This window comes from Tauraco erythrolophus, chromosome 11, assembly GCF_009769465.1.
Source record: "Tauraco erythrolophus isolate bTauEry1 chromosome 11, bTauEry1.pri, whole genome shotgun sequence".
Classification (NCBI taxonomy): Eukaryota; Metazoa; Chordata; class Aves; order Musophagiformes; family Musophagidae; genus Tauraco; species Tauraco erythrolophus.
The window spans coordinates 5,511,934-5,532,856 of NC_141475.1; the positions used below are offsets into that span (position 1 = coordinate 5,511,934).

At 48.3% G+C, this 20,923-nt stretch overlaps 2 protein-coding genes across 2 annotated transcripts in view; one reads left to right on the forward strand and one right to left on the reverse strand.

Moving 5' to 3' along the window:
* Positions 1 to 3,067, forward strand: part of YEATS2 (YEATS domain containing 2) — a 51,524-nt gene extending 48,457 nt beyond the window's left edge. Inside the window, exon 30 of the mRNA XM_086618303.1 lies at positions 2,865 to 3,067. Coding sequence (XP_086474429.1) covers positions 2,865 to 2,928 — 64 coding nt within the window. The 3' untranslated portion in view covers positions 2,929 to 3,067. The remainder of the gene's footprint in view (positions 1 to 2,864) is intronic.
* A 2,926-nt stretch (positions 3,068 to 5,993) lies between these two features.
* On the reverse strand, positions 5,994 to 18,676 carry MAP6D1 (MAP6 domain containing 1). Its single transcript, XM_086618526.1, has 3 exons — positions 18,174 to 18,676; positions 8,303 to 8,420; positions 5,994 to 6,071 (listed from the first exon to the last, which is right to left on the reverse strand). Exons 1-3 carry the CDS (start codon positions 18,674 to 18,676, stop codon positions 5,994 to 5,996), a joined length of 699 nt encoding a protein of 232 aa, XP_086474652.1.
* Positions 18,677 to 20,923: the final 2,247 nt, after the last annotated feature.

Below are 20,923 nucleotides of genomic sequence, written 5' to 3' on the forward strand. Positions count from 1 at the left end.
TTTCCCCATCTCTGAGCATGGGGAGCAGGATACCTACCTCACTGGGGTGTGCTGAGGCCTCGCTCTTACTGGTGCCGTGCTTTGACAATACAAAGCCTTTTATAAACATTAAACTACAGTTGTCTTTTCTGGCCTGGGGTAGGAACAGAAATCTTAAAAATGTTACCCTTTGGTGCTCTTTTGGGCTAGAAGACAGGTGATGGTATCTCCAGTAGTGTGCAGGAACTGTGGAAAGATGGTTTGGTTAGAGACTGGTTTCAGGCTTCCAAGGAGAGTGGCAGAGGTTCGATGCAGTTCTTAAACTGAGGAAGGTACTATGTAGCTCAGACGGGGTGCCGCCTGTCTTCTCCACCTTAAATAAAACTCAGTCTGCAGATAAACCCCTCTCAGTTCATCAGAGCTAACAGGGAGTTACAGTTCACTTGAATCAGAGTGGCAGAACCTGGCTCTTCAATCTAGGAAATGGGACCAATGGATGAAATCCAAACAGCATTCAGAGAAGGACTTAAATGCCCCCTAGAAAGGGCGTTTCAGAGGCTCTGAATTCAAAAGATAATCCTGGCTTGTTCGGGTGAGCTGAGTGCAGGATTGCCTGCACGAGTGCACAGCTTAGCCCTGACATGAGATTTTCAGCTGAGGTCGGTGTGCAGGAGTCAAGCAGTGGTGATTGTGTTGGAGCTCAGCGTTGAGAGTCGGGAGGAATCCAGGTAGCTGGGGAACTGCAGGCCCCGCACCTTGTTTGTCGGCTGTTGTGAACTCCAAGTCCATACTGCTTTCAGGCACCTCTGTACACAGCTTTTACAAAAGAGAAGGGCATTTTCAAGATATCTGTCACTATCGCTATGACAGCCTGCAGGTTGTGTGGGAACAGCCTTTTGGGCAGACTCAGTCGTGCTGTGATCTTCTGCGATGACACATGTGTTTCCAGCCCCCGTCTCTTGTGGGCTTAGTTTCTGGGATTTTGGTACACCCAGAGCAGCTCTTGAGGATACAGGAGCTCGTCTTTGGGCATCTGTCTGCAAATTGTGGCTTCCTTGCCTGTGTCCTGCTTTTCTGTGAGGAATGGAGTTTCAGAATGAGTCCTGAACCTGGCCCTGAAGCAGGCAGGTAAATGCCCTGTCTTCTCAACGGTATTCTTGCAGTGGAGGTCTATTGCTACATTTCTGAGCAACCACAGGTTATTCTCCTAGGAGATGCTTTATTAATAATATATAAAGTTTGCTGAAGAAAAATAAAATCTGTTAAAAGCAGATAGAAAATAACACATTTGTTTAGTCCTTCAAATGTAGGAAACGTTTGCAAGAAGTTCTTTGAATTTTGAAAAGTGGTGGGAGAAAAATTTGTTGGCGAGAAGTTCCTGTGGGAATTGCTTGGAGATAAGTTAGAGGTTGTGGGATTTCACGCACCCGTTCAGGTGTGTGGAACACTACAGACGATACGGTGTGTGGAAATGTTACGGTATATTTCTCTGGCTTTCTAAAGAGTCTTGATACAAGTTAAAGATCTCTTTACAAATATTGCGCCTATTTGTAATGCTGAGTGTTTAAATCCTTCATGTTATCTGTATTATACTGTATAATTGTGTAAGATACGTATGTTTACAATAAATTCTTTTATTAGCTGTGATAGGATTGTCTTGACTGTCACCTGTCACTCAGAGAAGTTTCTCCAAATCCATAGACTTTTGTGCGCTCTGTATAAAAATTTTGTGCGTTCTGGATAAAAATTGGTAGTGGTGAAATTCATCTGAAGGAAAAGGTAATTTTTCCCTTTTCTAGTAATTTAAAAAAAAACTCTTGGTTTTGGAGGTTATGGGAAGGGAAGCCAGGAGCTCAGCAAGCTTAGCTCCTCCAGCTTTCCATCCTCCAGAGCAGCCGGTTTAAACATCAAGTAGTTGGTTTGCGTGGAAGATTGGACAGTGTGGTGGGTTGGTGTCGGCTGGCTGCCAGCTGCCCTCCCAGCTTCTCTGTCACTCCCCTTCAGCAGAGCAGGGGGAGAAAACAAAGTGAAGAAGCTGATGGGTCAAGGTAAAACCAGGGACATCGCGTGCCAGTTAACATCGTGGGCAAAACTAACTCAACTCAGGGAAAATTACTTGAACTTATGCCCATTAGAATAGAGTGGGATGGTGAGAAACAAAGAGAAAACAAATAAACCACCTTTCCCCCCACCCCTTTTTTCCTCGAACTGGACTTCAGCCCTTCATTCCCACCTCCTCTCCACCGGCAATCGGCTCAGGGGAATGGAGGGCTGCCCTTGGCAGTCCCTTTGCCAGTCCTTCCCCCTCCCTTTCTGTCACAGAGGCACCCTGGCTCCTCCATCCCTTCTGTGCCATCTCTGCCCTGAAATGAAGCACAGCCCTGAAACACAGCCTCTTGGGGCTACATGGCACCAACATCCATTTGTGGTGAACCACGTTGGTCCTGAGGATCGTACATTACTTCAGTGGCCAAGATAGAGAAAATCAGCATGAACAAGGCAGAGGTGATGGGTTTGCATCTGATTGTTCACCCGCCAAAATATTAGTGCAATGCAGAGAGAAACGTGCAGTTCATGAAAGCAGGCAAATCATTGATGTGCTGCTTGTGAACTTTGCAAGTTCAGGTAACGAGAACGGTCCTGAGCAGTGGAGTATTCCCCACACCGGAGCTTCACCTGAGCATGTGGAAGCGCAGGTGTTCGCAGCTCCTTGGCATAGTGGATGCAGCTGGCACAAAACTCCCTTTCAGCATCCCAGCAGGCCAGGTGTCAGCAAGATGGAATGAAACAGTATCACTCTATAGGTAGTAAATTACAATGCTTCAGGTATAAAACCTTCCTTTTAAAGGACATTTCTTTATGTGTCACATAACCCTTGTTTGCAGTGTGATTCACAGTGGGAAAGCCTTTATGGACTTGGACGTGAACCCAGAGGAAGTGGGAAGATAAATACTACTGTGAGCGTGATGTTGGAAGCAGTCCTGGCATCGTGCCTCCCTGGAGCCTGCAAAACCTTGCAGGTTCGCCTTCTTCAGAGGAACTTGGTGTGATACCTTTCAATTTGCTTGAGGCAGGCACTTTCCGTGCAAAATCAGGTATGTTGGAGACGTCAGCGGCCAGTTGCATCGCGCTGTCCCTTGCGGGGGTAAGTACCTGCTTGATTTTCCTTCCGTTTGTCACTCCCATAGTTGGAGCCAGGCAACAGCTCATGAGCCTTTGGCTTTCTCCTGGAAGTCTTCTGAGGCATAGCTAGGAGAGCTGGCATCGCATTGTCGGGAAGCTGGTTGTACCTTTGGCACCTTTACTCATTAAAATGTTCTTGGGAGCAACTGTAAAGCGATGGTCTGTGTTAAAATTCAAAGCTAGCACCATTTTCTCGTGATCTGTGTGAGATGGCAGGGTGAAACTGAGGTGAAACACGAGTTGCTTGCACCTTTCTCTTAACGAGGTGCACTGTGGGCACCACTAAAGGAGGCCTTGAGAGCGTGGCACCTGCCTCGGGGTAGATCTAGCCTCCATGTGTCTGATGGTGAATGCATTCAACTGGTATCATTGGCTCATCCCCTTTTCTCCTTCATGTTGATGGACTGTTTGCCGAATAGTTTGCTTTCCCTTTGAAAATGGCTGGGAAAAATCCCTTAAGTGATTATGAATTCTGCAGAGCAGCAGCTTTCCTTTGGAAAGCAGTTGCGCTTTCCAATCACCTACAGCTTGCAATGTGCCTTGGAAGCCATTCTGGCCGGGGGGCTGTGCCTGCAGATAAGCTTGAGGAGTGAGGAATTGACTGCTGACGGCTGTGAATGCAGCTGGGCATCTCTGTGACACCTTGCTTGGTGTCCCATGTGCCATGCTGTCCGGCACGTGCAGCTGTGTGAGAGACAAATGCAGTGACAAATTGTCCTGCAAGGTTGAATACCCAAGGTTTATGTAAAAAAAAATTGAGAAAGAACCAATAGCCAAAATACATTTTAATTTATTAAATTAAATCCAGTCCATTTGATAAAATACAAGCTTATTATATTACCAGTTTGTTTAGAACTGGGTTGATTTTTTTTTTAAGAAATACAGTGAATTAAGAAGAGAGGCTGAATAGACAATTTATCCTTTTTTCTTTTTTTTTTCTTTTTGCTGTTAATAAAGCCCAGAATTGAAATGAACTTAAACTGTTTGAACAAAACTGTTAAAAACATTATAAAGAGATTAAACAAGCAGATTGAATTCTTAGAAACATCTAACATGCAAAACCTTTAGTACAGTTTGAATGTTTCAAATGGATTTCCTGAAAAATGAATGTCCCGAAAAATTATTTTGGCAAGCACTGGTATTACTGTATGTTCCTCTGGGTCCAAGGATGAGTGTGGGAAGTGCCATCCCTTGTCCCTGCCAGCCACTTACTGCAGATGTTACCTGTTCTCGTGGTTGTGTTCGGTGCCGCTAGTGGAGCAAACAGAGGTGGCACCATTAAATTCTCACATAATGCAGTGAGAAGATGCTGTCTGCATGTATTCCAAATGCAATCCACATGCCAACAGTTCAAAAATTGTTCTTATGGGAATTGTCAGCAATGCATACGTGTTTGCAGAGTCCCCAAAGTTCGTTAAATTTGCCTTAGACTACAGCTAGTAGGAAGGTTCAGAAAAAAATCCCCGTGTTAAAGTCTGTTTCATTACAAACAAATGAATATCCAGTCACTGAGTTTCCTTCTGTTCTAGCCAACACATTTGTGTGTTGCAAACACATAAATTATTTTTAATTTTTTTTTCCTCAAAATAATTAGTAAAACCATTAAATAAGTAGTAGACTAATTATATTGCATAAGTTGTTGAGATAGAAACTGTAAACCCACTACAGCCTCGATGGGCAAAGGCTGAAAAATGGTTTCTTAAAACACATGTACCTCAGCAAAAGTTAAATGCACACCAGTCTAAAAAAATGAGCTTCAGAACAGTGACGCTTGAAATGGCCTATCTTAAAAATGAAGGATGTCTTACATTCTACGTTACATTTTTCTTTAAGAAGAATTTATAAGTAACATTCACTTCTGGTTGTTCCTAGCATTAGCATTACCAATATACAGGCAATAATTAAGGAGTTTCAAGGCAATATTTTCCACCTTGCATATGCAAAGAGTTAACATTTATTCGGAGTACAAGCGTGTCCTTTTCATTAAAGGATCCGAAATTGCTTTAGGTAAAATCCATGTACAATATTTACACTCACCCTAACAGCTATACAAATTACATAAATATCTTACATCCTCTGGAGTCTGGTAGGTGCCTAGCTGACTCTGTCCATGCAATCCCTCTGAACTGGGCCAGTGTGTTGCTGTCAGGGCTGTCCCCTGACGTTCAGTCCCTCCTTGCTCCTGCGTCAGCCCACCAATTTTGGCAACATCCAGCTTTCCAGCCTTAAAGCCCCAAGACGCTGCATGTGCCAGTTTTATTTTAGAGTTCAGTGATGCTGGCTTCCTCCAGCTTCTAAACCAACCCTGGTGGTTCAGACCATCCCCTTTGGTGCTATGCTTTCTGGTGATGCCATTTTAAGTCCTATTTCCAAAACCCCTCAAGAAGTTCAGAAGTCAGCCAGACACTCCCTGTCTTTCAGTGGCCTACTTAGAGGGTGCTGCTAAATAAAACTCTTTTTGGTTTTAATTATCCATCTCGCTTGTGATTGTTTTCCCTCCCACCCTGTGTGGTTAAGCGTAGGGCTGTTGCCTGCAATGCCACCTTTGCTGCCCAAAGTCAATCTCCTAACGTGACGCCAGCTGGCATAGCAAGGAACCTGCTCCTGTGGAAAAACTAGGTCGCTCCTCGCAGCGTGTTTTGCCAGTTCCGAACCAAGCGCTTCGCCGTTTGTTGTGTTAACAGAAAGCGTGTGTGCATGTCATTAATCACTGGAGCTGCTTTTGATAATACCGGCTCTTTGATCTTAACACTCCTCATGAAAATTGCATAGTGATACATCTTAACAGAAACGCCGCGTTTAAGCTGCCTGGGTGTGATGAGGGTCCAGGTTCACACGTTGAGGATCCGTGACGGCGCCTGGAAAACAGCAGAAGGGTTGGGGGAGAACCTGGTCTTCACCTCTGGGATCTAGTGGGATGAGAGAAATGTTAGTGCGACACAGGGTGCAACTGTGTGGAGAGTTTGAGGGGTCTGGAGTGTTGTGACCACCTATCTGCTCTCCCCTGTAATGTGCCACCACCTGACAAGCGTTAGCTCTTGGCTGGGCGTTGATGAGACTGGCCTCGGTGTACCGGGCGGTTCAAGGGCAAGTTTGATGCTGCACCACTGAGGAGGGGCTTTGTTGTTACCCAACCCTTGGACCTTGAGGTGTGTGGTGCGATGGGGAGTAACCATGGCTGGGCAGGCCTTGGCAGGAGCCAGCCTCTGCGAGATAAAGAGCTGCCCTCCTCACAAAGGCCCACTGGCACACACTCTACAGACATCACAACAAATTCACTGCTGGGCTGGTGTTGGATTTAAGTGAAAGGAATTAACAGTAGTTTGTGTCTAGTCCTTAACCTTTTGGATAATGCCATCCAGGCTCCATCAAAATGCTCCACTGTAGTGCTTTATGGGGCCACAAGCTATGTGTGCTGTGAGCAGAAGCACAGACCTGGAGTACCTGAAGGAGAAAAATTGGTTACTGGCCATGCCAGGCTCTGAAACTGCAAGGACTTTGATAAAGATGCAAACTCCCCAGGCCTGGAGGAAAGGTAGATATAACAGAGGTTCCTCTCTCCGATGTCTGTGGAGTCAGAATTCCATGCAATATGTAGCTGTTAGGCTGTACTGAAGCATGAAGGACGCCTGGATGCTCAGTCTTCCCTAATGCTTAAAACCCAAAGGATTTGAAACTGGACTGGCACTGTCATGTGTCCAGCATAGGACTCTGGGTGAACCTGGCCATAAAACATGACAAGGTGGAAAGCTTTGCTGGATGCTGAGCATTCTGATGGCACCAGCTGAGTAGAGAAAGAAGAGCAAGACCATAGGCAAAGAGAGTGTAGGGAAAGCTATCGATCTGTTTGTTGTTGCATTGTTCTGATTTTTCCATTCCTCTGGGGATGCATCTGGCACGCTAAGGAACAAGAGGAGTGTCACCAACAGCCTGTGCGCAGCTCAGTAGCTGGGGAGAACCAGCAGTCTTGAGTCCTACGTGGAGGCTGTCAGGACACAATGTAAACCTAACTCCCACGTGTCCAACAAAGCTATGGGTTTCAGGCAAGAGGGAAAGTCCAAACGGCCAAGTGTAGACCGGGCAGAGTCTGACTTCTGTTTGAACTGGTGGCTCCTTGGCACCATCTTCAGACTAGACCTTTCCCACGCTGTCTGCAAGACTGTATTTTGCCCTTCCAGGGTCGAAGTACAAGGGTCAAAATACAAGATTTAAGGGTTGAATACCCTCTATCCTCATTGCTGCACCTGAGTAAGCAGCCTAGACTTTTCAGATTTTTCCATTCCTCCTTCCAAGGAGGAAGTTTTGGTGAGGTTTGCAAATTCTGTTTTGCCTGAGGTCACTGTCCCACTTTCAGTGGAGCTGGATATATACCCCGTGTGCCTTGTCGCAGCAGTGTGCCGGCAATCCTCTGTGGAGGAGGCACTTGACTGCTGATTAAACACTTCTTCCTCGTCTCCTCCAAGGCAAAGATTTACTTTTTACGTGTGGCCCTGGAGTAGCTGCTATTTCCTCTAACGGCACGGCACGCTGCGGCTGGGGAATTCAGCCCTGGCCTCGCCTCTGCTTTCCGAGTCATTCTGCAGCCTGTGAATGGTGTTTGTGGTTGGTTGTGAAGTGCTGTTCTCTTCGGTGGTCTAATGCCAAAACCAGCTAAACCAGAGCCTGGTCGGTGTGCGCGTTCGTTCCTCATGGGGACGGGGAGCGTGTGGGGCCTGGCCAGGGAAAACACTGAGTACAGAGAGAACGTTTCCTCCTGGGATTTTCAGTACCACTTAGATGTATTTCACCAAGAAAACTATCTTAACGCTGCTGTGGAGGGTTGCAGAAACTCGCAGGAAATTCACAAGCAAGTTTCAGAGGCCCAAGAGCTGTGGGGCTTGGCAAAGCTTGAACTTCCTGACTGTCATGCAGTTTAAAATCTTGGTCTTGGGTTGAATTGTAAGTACGGTGTGGCATTCTCTAGCAAGTCTCTCTGAAAGCAAGGGATGGCCACGTTACCTAACGGGCAGTGATGAAAGAGTCATCAATGAGGACATGGCTTTATTCTACACGCACCACACTGATGACAAATCGGGAGTTCCTGATGCATACTTTAGGCTTTACTGACATTGACTTTGGGATTTTAAAAAATGTTAATTACCTTAAAATCTGCCTTGTAGCTTGTCTCTTGAACAAAATGGTCTTCTGGGATAACGAAGCCTTGCTTTGTCTTTATAGGCTTGGATGGTTTTGCTCCAGTCCATGGGCGATACTCTTGTCTGAAATGAGAATGTCAAGACAGAAGAACCCATAAAACACAACATACTCACAGGGGACTTCTGCTCAGAGTGGTTGCAAAGCCAGAAGGCAAGGCTGGTTACAGTCAGCTTGTAAGATTGAACTTGTCTAAGGCATACTGAGAATACAAGAAGAACTGAGCCTAAAGGTCTGCCTCTCAGAAAGCTCAGGCTGAAAGATGCATCAGGGCATAGGCTGGGCTAACTGGCTGCCCTGACTTAACCCTTCTTTCATCCTTGGCAAAATGTGCTCTCTCCCAGAGGTGCTTGGTGCTTTCCTCCTGGATAAGAAAAAGTTAGGGTGAGTTTTTGCTTGAATAGCTCATTGACCACTTACAATGTAAAACATCTTGGTCTGGGGCTGCGGGTGCCTAGCCCTCACGTGTGTGGAGAAGGCTGCTGATGTTCCCTCACCTGACTTTAGCTCTCTCAACAGCAGGCATCTTTGCCAATGTGTGCTGTGCTTCTGTGGCAACTCGGTCTGAAGTGCATCCGAAGGGAGACACCATCACAGCTGGAAGATGCTTGTGCTGATGATTTTCCTTCAGATGGAGGCAAGTGCTTTGACTTTGCATGACGATGTCTGAGAAGAAGGCACTTGGCTGACATATTCTTGGAGCAATGACATCTGAGAAATGGGTGCACACTGAGAGAGGGGCAGCAGATGTTTCAAGAGCAGTGAGGAACTGTATGGCAGGGTCTGGCTTAGCCTGGCTGTCAGCTGCCTTCTGCAGCCTTCCTTCTGCTTCTCTGTACCGCGTCACAACCAGGCTTCACTAATGCCCTCCCCATTAGGATTTTCTGGATGCTGGCTTGTTTGCTCTCAGGAGAAGACAGAAGTCTGCTCTGTTTGAGTACTTATCTCTGGCAACCAATTCAAATAGCTTCTGTAGCCAAAGAAGAGGCAGCTAACCAAGATGTGACAATTTTATGTTCATACCTTGGCATATGTAAATAATAACTGCATTTTACTAGCTGCTTTATACGCAGGATCAAGGGGTAAGACTGAGTCCTGAGCCATGTCCAGACTAGGGAAATAGGCTGAGTTTCAACGTGCCGAGCTTAGCTTTGACCGCAGCCTTTCTGATTTTCCTTTTTCCCAAGCATGCTATTTGCTGTATTGATAGTAGCTGTGAATTCCTCTTTTAAAAATCTTATTTAAAGTTTATAAGTGTGGAGTATTACTTCACAATGTATACTTTGGTCTTGATCCTTTTAGTATATATTACCAAAATATCCACTGCCTGGTTTATGCTTGATTTCTAAACATAGACTCAGGCCCCTGTCAGGGCTGTCCTGTGTGCACTGCAAATTTTGTCTGTAGTTGATTTGCTCTCGCTGTTCTGAGCTGCCACCTTCTGCCTTCTCTGCATCTTGCTGTTGAGGCTCGCTCAGGCAGCAGGTAAGTGCCTGCGCAGCTCTCCCAGTGTTGGTGGTGCGGTTCCTGCTGCTTTGGCACCTCAGGGAAAAGGAAGCACCTTTGCAGAAAGGTGATTTTGGCCAAGCGATGCCCCAAGAAGACAGCCTTTCAACGGGGAATCCCAGGCATGTGTGAATGCCGAGTTAAATCTGAGCCCTGCTCTGCTGTGCAGCCGGAGGGAGGACACAGGGCTACTGGGCAAAATCCCAGCAAAATGGTACAAAGCCATCAATTACATCCCAGCAGTTTCCAGGAACTGGAACCTACCGCCCCGTATAAAGCCAGATTGCCTCAAGAATACTGGTGCCATCGATTCCTACCCATTCATCCTCGTGCCAGCTGGTCTCCCACTGCATTACACTGCAATGGAGTGTGTCCCCCAGCTTTCAATGAATGACTGTGCCGCCTGTCTCTGCAGCCAGCTCTGTCTCGCTGCTTTGCAGCAGATCATTTGCTGATTTGGCAGGCCCCCAAACACAGCCCTTTTGGATGACAGGACCCTCGTTTTGGCCGGAAGCCAAACCGTTCTCCTCTCAGCCTGGATAGCCAAAACTATTTTTGAGGCACCTACATGCCATGAGGAAATGCTCTGCCTTCACCCATGGAAAGAGAAACGTGAGGGCAGATGCAGGCACGGCTCAGACCCACAGCAGCATTTCTTATTTGGAATCTGGTTCTTCCCCTGGGGGAACCCAGGACTCTGAGCCACAAGGAAGGACTGGGCAAAATGAAGATGACTTCTCTTCTGCAAGCTGGGGTACTTGAAGCAAAACAAGAAATGAAAATCATAACCTTTGGTCCAGAAAGTACAGCTAACTAAATTCGCTCTGCCTTTCAGCTTGCAGGGCACATGCACCCGTCTCTGGCTGTATAGCCAAGAGGCAGAAGGAACATGAGCCCAAATACCAGTTTGCTGACTTGGCTAGAAATCAATCTTGGAGCCATGAGTTGAGTCAAAATGCATGAGCTACTCAGAGTCTGGGGAAGAGGAACGACCTGGTTTTAAAGTAACAATTTAAGATGTCAAGTGTCAAGATTTAGTGACTGTCTTTCTCCTCCTTGTACTCCCTGGTGCAACATTTGCTGCCTGTGCTTGAGGAAGCCAACACGTCCAGCTCAGCCAGTGCATCACCTATCCCTCCCTTCCCCATGTCTGTCACCGCAGGTGGTGTCTAGTCCAAGATCACACAAATAGCAGTTGTTAGCAAGAGAACAGCACAGTGGGAGAAGAAATTACAGAAATGGCATGAAGAAAGGGAGAGCCCTGTGTGGTGTGACATCCAGCTGCTGCTGGGGACGAACACGAGAGACATTGACTGTTGCTGCTGGAAACAGTCATCTTCATCCTTTGGGCTGTACCCCTTCTCCTCCTCCTCCCCTTGTCCCTAGACAGCAGCAGTTGTCAGGTTACTTCGGGGCTGCAAGGACCTGCAGTGGAGGGGAAATAGCCTCCAGGCCCGAAACTCAGTGTCCAGGCTCTCCTTAGGTTCCGTTTTGTTCTGCATTGTTGCACCTTAGAGGTGAGATTTTTGATCTCCATAAATAGAAATGACCCACTGGTACTTATAAGTACTAAAGCACTGGGGTTGTGAAAGAAAAAGGCCTCCTGAGTTGAACAGAGGCTTTAAAACAGTAGAGATAAAAAGGGAAGGGCACCTTTTTCTGTACTGCTGTTTCTTTACCTCCGACTCACTCTAGGAAGGAATAAGCAGCAGGGTTTTGCAGGCGGTTGCCCCGTTACTCTGTGGAACTGCTTTGATCATATAAATCACTGCTTCGTCAATTGTTTCTCTGCTCTTTCTCCTAATTGGTTAATAGAGCCTGGGGAAAGGCATTTCTTTTGTAATGTGTCGGGATGCGTCAAGGGCAAGGTTTGGATCAATGCAGTGTGGAGAGTTGGAGGCTACTGGCCTGCTGGGGCAGTTTAACCTCCCAGTGGTGAGGGGAAATGGAGCAAGTGGGAGTACAGCTAATGTAATGCTAGAAACAAATAAAAAGTGTTGGGCTATTAACTACCAGGGGGTTACTACAAAGCCCAGCTTTGAAGAGAGCTGTTCAGTGGGCTGGTGGTTGTGTGCCATCTCCCTCACAGGTGAGCAGGACCACCTGTACCAGGGCTGTCAAACAGCCTAGACAGGGGGTCAGGTGGGGGGGATGCTCCCATCATGATTCCCCAGGTAGCCTCGCAGACTTCAGGGCATGATTTGGGAATGATGGGTTCAGGATTGGTCCTTCTGTTCCTTCCAGACACAGCAGCTCAAGCTGCTGGGTCCTGCGAGCCACACGGCTGCCAGCCCGTGTGCTGTCTCCAGCTCTTCCCCTGTTTCGTGTGCTCCACAAGTATTTTCTGGCCTTGCAGAGAAAGCTGCCTGCGAAATCCTTTTTATTTCACTGACCTAGTGAAAGTCTAAGCTAGAAAGGTTTTAATTTCACTGAGATAGAGGACATTTCTGTTGGGCATGGGGAGGCAGAGGATAGAAATACTGACCATGCTGTTTGCAATGCTAGGGCTGCCATTTCCAGCCAGATTTACCTTCAGCATTTATAATATTCCTTTGCCTCGTAGTGTACTACCAATGCCATCACAGTTGTCGTTTTAGACCCTCATCTTTATGTCATGGTTTGCTTCGCATAATTATAATTATGGAAAAAAATAGAGGGGTAGAGGAACCAGCACACAGGAATTGGAGAGGAGGAAAGCAGAAGACAACTGGCTGCTTCCTGTCTCAGCTCTCACCTGTAGTAAGGTCAGGCAGTACTTGTAGCTGCTCATAACTCACAGAAAAGAAGCAACAGCAAAAGACTGGACTGCAGGGCCGGGAAAAAAAGGCCTTCAGCTGTTGTCTTAGGGTGAGTTTTGGGGGCTTGCGCTGCTCCCAGACAGATCCCCAAGGAAGGAGCACTCAGAGTGGTGTGATAGGACAGGCAGCTGCTTCCCTCTTCTCAGAGCTGTGTGAATGGGCATTTGTGGAGAGGTCTTAGGGTCTTGACCTCTGTCATTATCCCACTTCCCATTCTTTCCTCTTTTCCTATAACGTAAGTTTGGGTGTACTTCAAGTGGAAGAAATTCCTCCTACCTTTATGCAACAGCTTTGAATCTTCCCCATTTCAGTTCTGCAGCGTACTTTGCGCAACAGATGTCCTCTCTTGAGCCACTATTTCCAGCTCCCATGGCTCTGTCCCCCTCCAAGCCCTCCTTTCCCCCAGCCAGGCTATGTAGTGCACAGGGAGTCTCTCTGGATCCATTCCAACACCTGCACCAAGCAAGCTTACTTCTTAAATAGCATAAAAATCAGGGGCTTCAGTATTAATTTCCCCAAGCAGCAAGATACTTAAGAATGTAAAGATAACTGTAAGCCTCAATTATAAAAGCTTTACTCCTATTGTTAAGGATAAGCATGCGTTTAAATATCTTGCTGGATCAAGGATAGAGTTCCTTATACACAGTACTATTAACCCTGCCAGCTCAGGTGTGTGCTGTGATCCCAGACATCGTTGAACACAAGTGCAGGTATTTTCTCCGTTTTCTTCTGCACAGCTGAAATAAGATGCTTTTCAAGGTGAAGCAGTCACCACAGTTCACCTTGTCTTTCTGCACCACAGCTGTTTGAAGGTGGGTGAATAGTAGAGACAGCCAAGTAACATGCTTTGTGACTGCAATCATAGTTACGGGGATAAGTGTCATTCCCCTTCATTCTGTGGCATCTCCCCTGGTGAGGAGGATATCTGGTCACAGTGCAACCAACGGCACATGCTGAACACTCGCATGAGAAGGTGGGAGCTCAGTTTGCTGATAGATCTTCCACCCTGCTATTCCCAAAATCATTAGCAATGGCATATCAGGTCCTTTCCCCTTAATGACCCTGGCTCTTTACGTATTTTCTTTTTGTCAAAACAAAATTGCTCCCTCTGGGTGAGCAGGAAACCCTGCTGATCTCAAGGCCTCCATTTTGGTCTGCTTTACTGCTGTGCCTCCCACCTGTGAACAAGCACCTTAACTCTCACACCTGCTCAAAACACCTATAGTGCCGAAACACCAACTGCAGAGATTAGGCTGTGCTCGGGGCTGGTGTTACGTGTGTGTGTGTGTACAGAAATTCACAGTCATCCTTCGCCTTCCCCGAGTGCTAAGACAAGCAAAGTTGATAGGTGGAGGAAGAAGAGGCAAAACGGTTGCTCACAGCTCTGATACAACATTTTCACTTACACATTTGAAGTGTTTTCCAAAAGCTGGCAGGTTACCGAAGTGGAAACGGAGGTCTGAAGTGACTTAAAGAAATACAGCTGAGCCTTGAACAGAGTTCTCCTCCTAGCAATACCAGCCCCAGCAGAGAGGTTGTGCCTTCATCCCAATTGGCTTCTAACAAAGTAAGAAGATGACATCCAGAAAACAGACCCAGCTGGAGATACCTGCTGACAGCACCAGCTTCTCTCACCCACTGTAGAAGGGAGCTAAGAAAAGCACTTACCTATTTCTAAAATGTCTGCTAAATGCAATCAAGACCTAGTACGACAATTAATTGTGTGCAAAACCAGAAGTACACAGCACCTGCAACTTACTGCTGAAAGGGAGAAGCCACTTCCATGACCCCTAAGGACAAACTCTTGGGAATGTGCAGAGGGGGCCCCACAGCACTTCCTTCTGCCTCCCCTAGCACCAGTAAGGTGTAATCTACCGCAACCCTCTGCAGCAGTCCCTGGGATCTTTTCACAGTTGGAGCACATCCCATTTTAGCCTTTCAAGTGCAGCTTGTATTGATCTGCCTCGGCCTGTGTGCCTGAGCTCCCCCCACATAGCCTAGTTGGAGTTTGACTTTGTACAGACCCTGCAGATCTCCAGCTGAAATCTGGGGACTGGAGACAGGAGCTGCCCAAAAGATCTGGGGATATGGGGCAACAGTTTGGAGGGCAGACAGCTGTGCTGTCCTTCCACCATTTATAGAGAGTTATTCTTTCAAAATTAGAAATATATTTGCTTCCTCAGAGGTACAGGTATTCTTCCAACACCCCCTCCACCTTTATCTTTTTTTCTTTTTTTGGCCATAGAAAGGCTCCCCCAGAGGAGGAATTCCTTCTACTAGGAATGGGACTGGTCTTTTTGGCTTGATCACTGATCCTGGGGGTGTGTTTATATTGTTCTGATAAACACCAGGTCAGGCTAAGTGGCTGCACCACGTACAGCCGGTTTTGCATGCAGCTGAGGTTTCTTCTGTGCTTAAAAAGAGTGCAGAGAGAAAGAAGGAGCAGGAGCCTGCACAGTGAAGTCTCACAGAAGCAGCACACTGATCTTTTCTCTGGCACCTTAAGCAAGCCCAGACAGCTGCTGAGACCTGGCAGTCACAAAACACAGCTGGAAGCTGCTGACTGGCAGTGTCCATGCTGCAGGAGGTGATCCTACAGGCAAGAGCCTTGTGGTGCATGCCTGAGCCAGCTAGGTGCAGAGCCTGCTGAAGCACCTCTACCACATAGCACTCAAGTGACCCATTTCTTCTGAGAGCAGACACAGCTCCCGCACATAGAGCCCAGTCCTCAGGTCTGCTCAAATGGCACAGCCGAAGGGAAGGACTGATGTTTGTGCAACAGCAGAAAAGGGGGAATCTCCCCAAGGTTCTCCCTAGAAGAAAATGCAAGGGCCTGACTAAAAATGCATCTTCCACACCTTTGTTCCTCTCTAACCTGCCTGCAGTAGTCCCTGCCTGCATGTCCCTGTGCAGGACACTCTCTCCCTTTTTCCCAGCCCCCCTAAAGGCATTATGTAATTATCACCCAGCACCTTCCAGCTGTATCCAATAACAAGCCCCCTTGCTCTGCCTCTACCACAGCTCATCTGCCTTTCCCATCTCCTCACCTGTGGGTGGGTGCAGCCTACAAGTGGGGCAGGTCCCTGCTGCTAGAGGTTAGCAGAGCTGTGCGTGGCTGCCAAGGGACAGCTTAATGCACAGGCAGGGTTTTTCTGTCCTTTGTTAGAAAGATGAAGACCATCAACCCTCAACAGTGCTGTTTAGCTGCTGCCTGAAGATGAGATCAATGTTTCCAGACTGCAATGCTGCCGTTGGAAAATACTAAGGTAAGAGGAAAAGAGAACTGAATGGTAGTGGTGGTAGTAAAAATCTCTTTGTGGTTGCGGGTGCTCAGCTCCTGAAGGGTGGCTGTGCCGCGGATTGCTCCTTCCCTGCCTCAGACCAGTGGAGCACTCTTGTGGCTTTGGCTGACTGAAATACAAACCCAAGCGTAGGGGTTTGCAGTGCCCCAAGCGTCACTGAAAATGAGTGTGAATAACTGCTAAGTGCCATCCACTCCGTTTCTGCTTAGTCTTTCTCTTTTTTTTTTTAAAAAAAAAGGCAAAAAATCCAAATAGATTCTTACAGCCTGTGATGCTATTGTGGACTTTCCTCCTGTTGCTTGTTGTGACTCCTCTGACTTTTCTAGTGTGTGTTCAGTGATATGGGGATTTCTTAAATTTGCAATGTTGCACTGTCTGATAATTCACAGAAACTGTGGGAACTACTGGAATAGGACAAAGGTGGTTTGACTTGCGTAGCCCTGTCTGCATTAGTTGTACCATGTAGCACTCAGCCTTCAAACAGCTCAAAGGGGTTACGTGAGAACTGTGTCCTGGTATGGCTGCCTCAGCTTGTCTGTCTGTCCTTCTCCTGCCCTGCTCCTCTCATCATCCCTGAGGAGTTCCCCAAATGCTTTGAAGTCTTACTTTTTTCTAAAACTTGTTTTGATTTGTGTGTTGGTATCTCACCACTGCCAATGTTTTATCCTGTGATCTGCAAACTTTCTGCTGTTTTGTGACAGTGGTTGAGAGCCCTGTGTAAGAACAGGTGAGTCAGAGGGCAGAAAGGTGTGAGAAGTGACTCTGCTGAGAGCTGCAACAGCTGGAGGGAAGCTGTGGCTCTAATTCAGGCTAACGTGCCCTTCCTCTGGGGTCAGGCTGAAGAAGTAGGGAAGGCTTCAACAACAGTGTGAAGATGGATGCGTTTCTGAAAGATGAACCTTGCTAGTCTTGTTCTAGGCAGGTCTCTCTGTTGAAGTGATTCCTGTGCTGCTTGGAAAACGGAAAGTGCTTTTCTTTTTCACTGTGATTGTCCCTGTGAGGTGTGACAAAGGATAAAACAGTGCATAAATTCAAACACTGTGGTTAGCCCTTCCAGAGTCTGCATGTTAATGGCACTGGTACCAGGGAGGCTGCCTGTGTGAGGAAGAGTGGGATAAGCAATACGGTCTCTCACACAGGGCTGTAATCCTGCCCAGGGCCCCTGGTGTGTTTGTCTTAAAAGTGCTGTGATAAATAATCTAATGAACTGCAATTATGAGGAAAAATGTCTCCTAGGTACATAACAGATAATAAGTGTCTAAATACTTGGAATTCTACTGGAATAAAAATAATTACTCTATTAATATACCTCATAGGTATATTAAAACCTGCCAAACATCATTATTAGGGAGCATGTGGTAACAACGTGAAAGTGGTACAATATTCAACAGCAGCCTTGTAGGAGCTGAAATCCCCTCTCCTCCCATGCTGGATTCTCAAAGAGAACAGGGGCTGAATTTAGGTGCATCCCACTTGATTGCTTGTTCCAGAAGATAAGTGTCTGTAATCAGTCGTACTGATCACAGGGAAGGGAAGGCATCAGTAACATAGAAGTCCCCTAATCGTTTTTAAAAGCTCTTTGGAAATGGTGGTTTTTGACAATTTTTCCTGTCACCCATACTGGCATATTTTTGAGGGTATATCCCCTATCTCTTTGAGTCTGACTAGTCTTTGCGGCAGTAATTTGGCACAGCTTGAACGCGGCATTCCAGGAGCCTTAAAGGGAATAAGATGATGGCACTGGCAGGTTCGGGGAGCGCGCAGCTCGGTGCGACTGTCGGGTACGGACGGGTCCTGGGCAGTTCCAGCTGTCAAAGTCCCGCGTCTCCCAGCAGCGGGTAGGCAAAGCACCGCCGCGCTAGGGACGGCATCATGGATCCCACCCCGGCTCTCCCTTGGCCGCGGCCGGAGCGAGGCCGGGCAGGGCGCGCACCGAGGCGGGCTGCGCCGCAAAGGCGTGCGGGCCGGGCCGGGCTCCGGCTCCCGCCTGGGGAGCGAGCGACGCTTTTAGGGACCGCACTTCCAAAAGCAAACGCGGCTTTGGCGACAGGTTGAGCCCGATGGCGAGGCGGCAGCCCGTCTCCCCCTCTCCCTCCTCCCCTTGGTTACAGCTTCCCCGCCCCGCGCTGCGGAGGAGCATCCCTCGGCCGCGGCAGGGGACCCTCCCCGGGGCTCGGGGCGGGGAGCGGGGCGGTCGCCTGGGCCCGGTTACCTGTAGGAGGTGGTGTGGCCGCCGTCTGCCTGCGAGCGCGGCCGGAGCTGCTCGGGGCCGCCGCAGCCGTCGGCCGCCGGCCGCCCGCCGCCGCCGGGCAGGGCGCAGGCGGCGCGGCCCGGGGCGGGCTGGGGGGCGGCCCCGTCCCTCCCGCCGCCGCTGCTGGCGCTGACCCAGGGGAAGGCGTCCCTCCTCGGGAGGGGCCACGCTCTGAAGTCCCGCCGGTACTGGGTCTCCGCCGCGAAGGGCTCTCCGGCGGCGACCGCCCGGCCCTTCCTGCGGCCGCCCGGCTTCCCGGCGGCGGCGTCCCGCGGGCGGGGGGCCGGGGCGGGCGGGCGGGCGCTGCTCCGCGGGGGGGGCCCGCCGCGCTGGGGCGCCCCGTCCTCCTGCTCCTCGATGTCCGAGTAGTTGTGGATGGTGAGCGGCACGGAGAGGTCGGACTTGTCCAGCTGGCTCCAGAAGCGGGCCAGGCAGCACACCCGGCTGATGCAGGGCCAGGCCATGGCCGCGGCTGCAGCCCCCGCCTCGCCCGCAGCGGCGCCCGCGGCTCCGCCGCCCGCAGCCGGCCGCGCACCCGGCTTCAGCCCTCATCGGCGGCAGCCCCTCCTCCCGCCGCCCCCTTCCCCCGGTAATGACACCCCCTCTCCGGGATTACGGCCCGCACACGTGACCCGGGCTGCCGGCAGGAGCTCCGTGCGGCTGCCGGTGCCGGCGGGGGCTGCCGGTGCCGACCCTGCGGGGGGCCGCCCGCCGGCAGGCTGCTCCCGAGGGATGCTGCGGTGCGGCGGCTGCCGTGCCGCGCCGCCCCGGCTGCCTTCCCGGCGCTGGGGCGCTTTCGAAGAGGTACCGGCTCTCCCTGCGCCTTTCGCATCTGTTCTAGCGCGTTAGGATCCTCTCTCTCCCTGTTGCCGGGAAGCTCCGTAGCGCACCCAATCGCAGGCATCGGCCCAGCAGGGAATGTTGCTCTGCTCTAGCTGGCTAGGACCGCTTACTTACAATTTCAAGTTAGCCGTAACCATTTATAGTTAGAGAAAACATTTGCATACGAAACCTGATATTTATAAAATAAGTGATCTTGATGAGAAATAGCAGCTTTGCAATGTTAGCTTCCCATAGCTGTTAAAAAAACCCAAAACAAACAAAAACCAAAACCTCCCTTAACCCCTGCTTCCATTTACATCAGCAATTTAACCATTTCACTTTTTAACATACTACCTATCGACAGAAATCCAAGCATCTATTATATATTTAGTATATGATTCACATCATTTACTGTTTGCCAGAGACTGGAAACCACAGCTTTTCTTTGTACGTTCAAAACCAAACAGTCCTGTTGCAAACCACTGAAGCTGACAGAATTACATCGTGGATAAGTCTGGCTTTTGAAATTTGACATCTTATGTAATAAGTGGCTACAGGCCATAATGCTTCTCCACAATTCTCCATTCAGTGTGTTATTACAGAAGAAGCTGAACCTCCCAACAGGTCACCAAACTATGAAATATAAGGCTGTACAAGTGCAGAATGCAGATAAACTGAGACACCACCTATTAGCCTTTAAATGGGTGATATTCTAACTAGACAGGGAGCTCATTTTAGGATGTAATAATCTAGTTACAGGTGGTTATCCGATAAGATCTAATAAGAAATTAATTATGTGATGAAACTCGAAAAGCTAAGATTTACTGCTTTACTTCAGCTGAGCAGTTTATACCTGTAGTAGATTAGCAACCTCAGTCCAGATTCGTGTATGCTTCTGGTGGGGAAGAGGGCTAGAAATGTGGATCTGGACTGAGGTGGAACCTCTCCTTCAGTGTTTGGCTTCTCTGTGAAGCACAGTCATCAAGGGATAGAATGGAATTCCTTTCCAGATGATCCTGTTGTCCTAAATATCTGATCTGTGACTTGCTAGTGCTTATAGGGGTTTTGATTTCATGTCCCCTACACATGTCAGTTAGGGCAAGCAGACCCAGACATTTCAGGTAACAACACTTTGGTCCCTCACGGGAGTCTTGATATGGTAACATATGGGATATTGGATGCTGCATTTCATTTGTTGTCTGAAAAACCCACCAACATAATTTTACTTTTAGGAATATGCAGGGAGACATTTCTTAGTTTTCTGCTGCTCTTCTCTTCTGGAACTACTCTGCTCTACATAGTAATTTTTAAAAATAAATCACATTTGGGTGAAATGTATAACACCACCTTAGTAAAGAGAAATGGATTTTACAGTCATGGGAGAAAACAGAACATCTGCTTTATCATCTGTTATCCCTGGCACAGTACAAATGACGCTCTCATCCTTATTCCTAGGCCTGACTTGGCAAAATACATCAGAGAATAAATCGGATGTCTCTGCTCTCCCTGTGCCTGCCACTTCCTAGTACTGAGTTCAGCTCTGGCACTGCGCGTCTCGGAGCCCACCTACAGCATCAGGGAGTGCTTTGAGCAGCTGCTCATCCTAGCTTGTAGGATGAAATTGGCACAAAGGCTATCTCAGACAGGGAAACCAGAAGAAGCTGGATGAGATTTAAAAGTTGTCTGCATTTAGAAGAGATTTATTGTGATTAAAGGAGTGGGGGGGGGAGGGAGGAGGGAAATGCTGCAACAGTAAGACAAAGCAAGCCATCTAATCAGAAAGCAAAACAGCTGTTGCTGCCAGGGTTGGGGGCTGAAAGCTCAGACAGTTTGTTCTAATACTGAAATGAAACTTCAATAGAGCAGATCACTACGCTGAAGGAAAATAC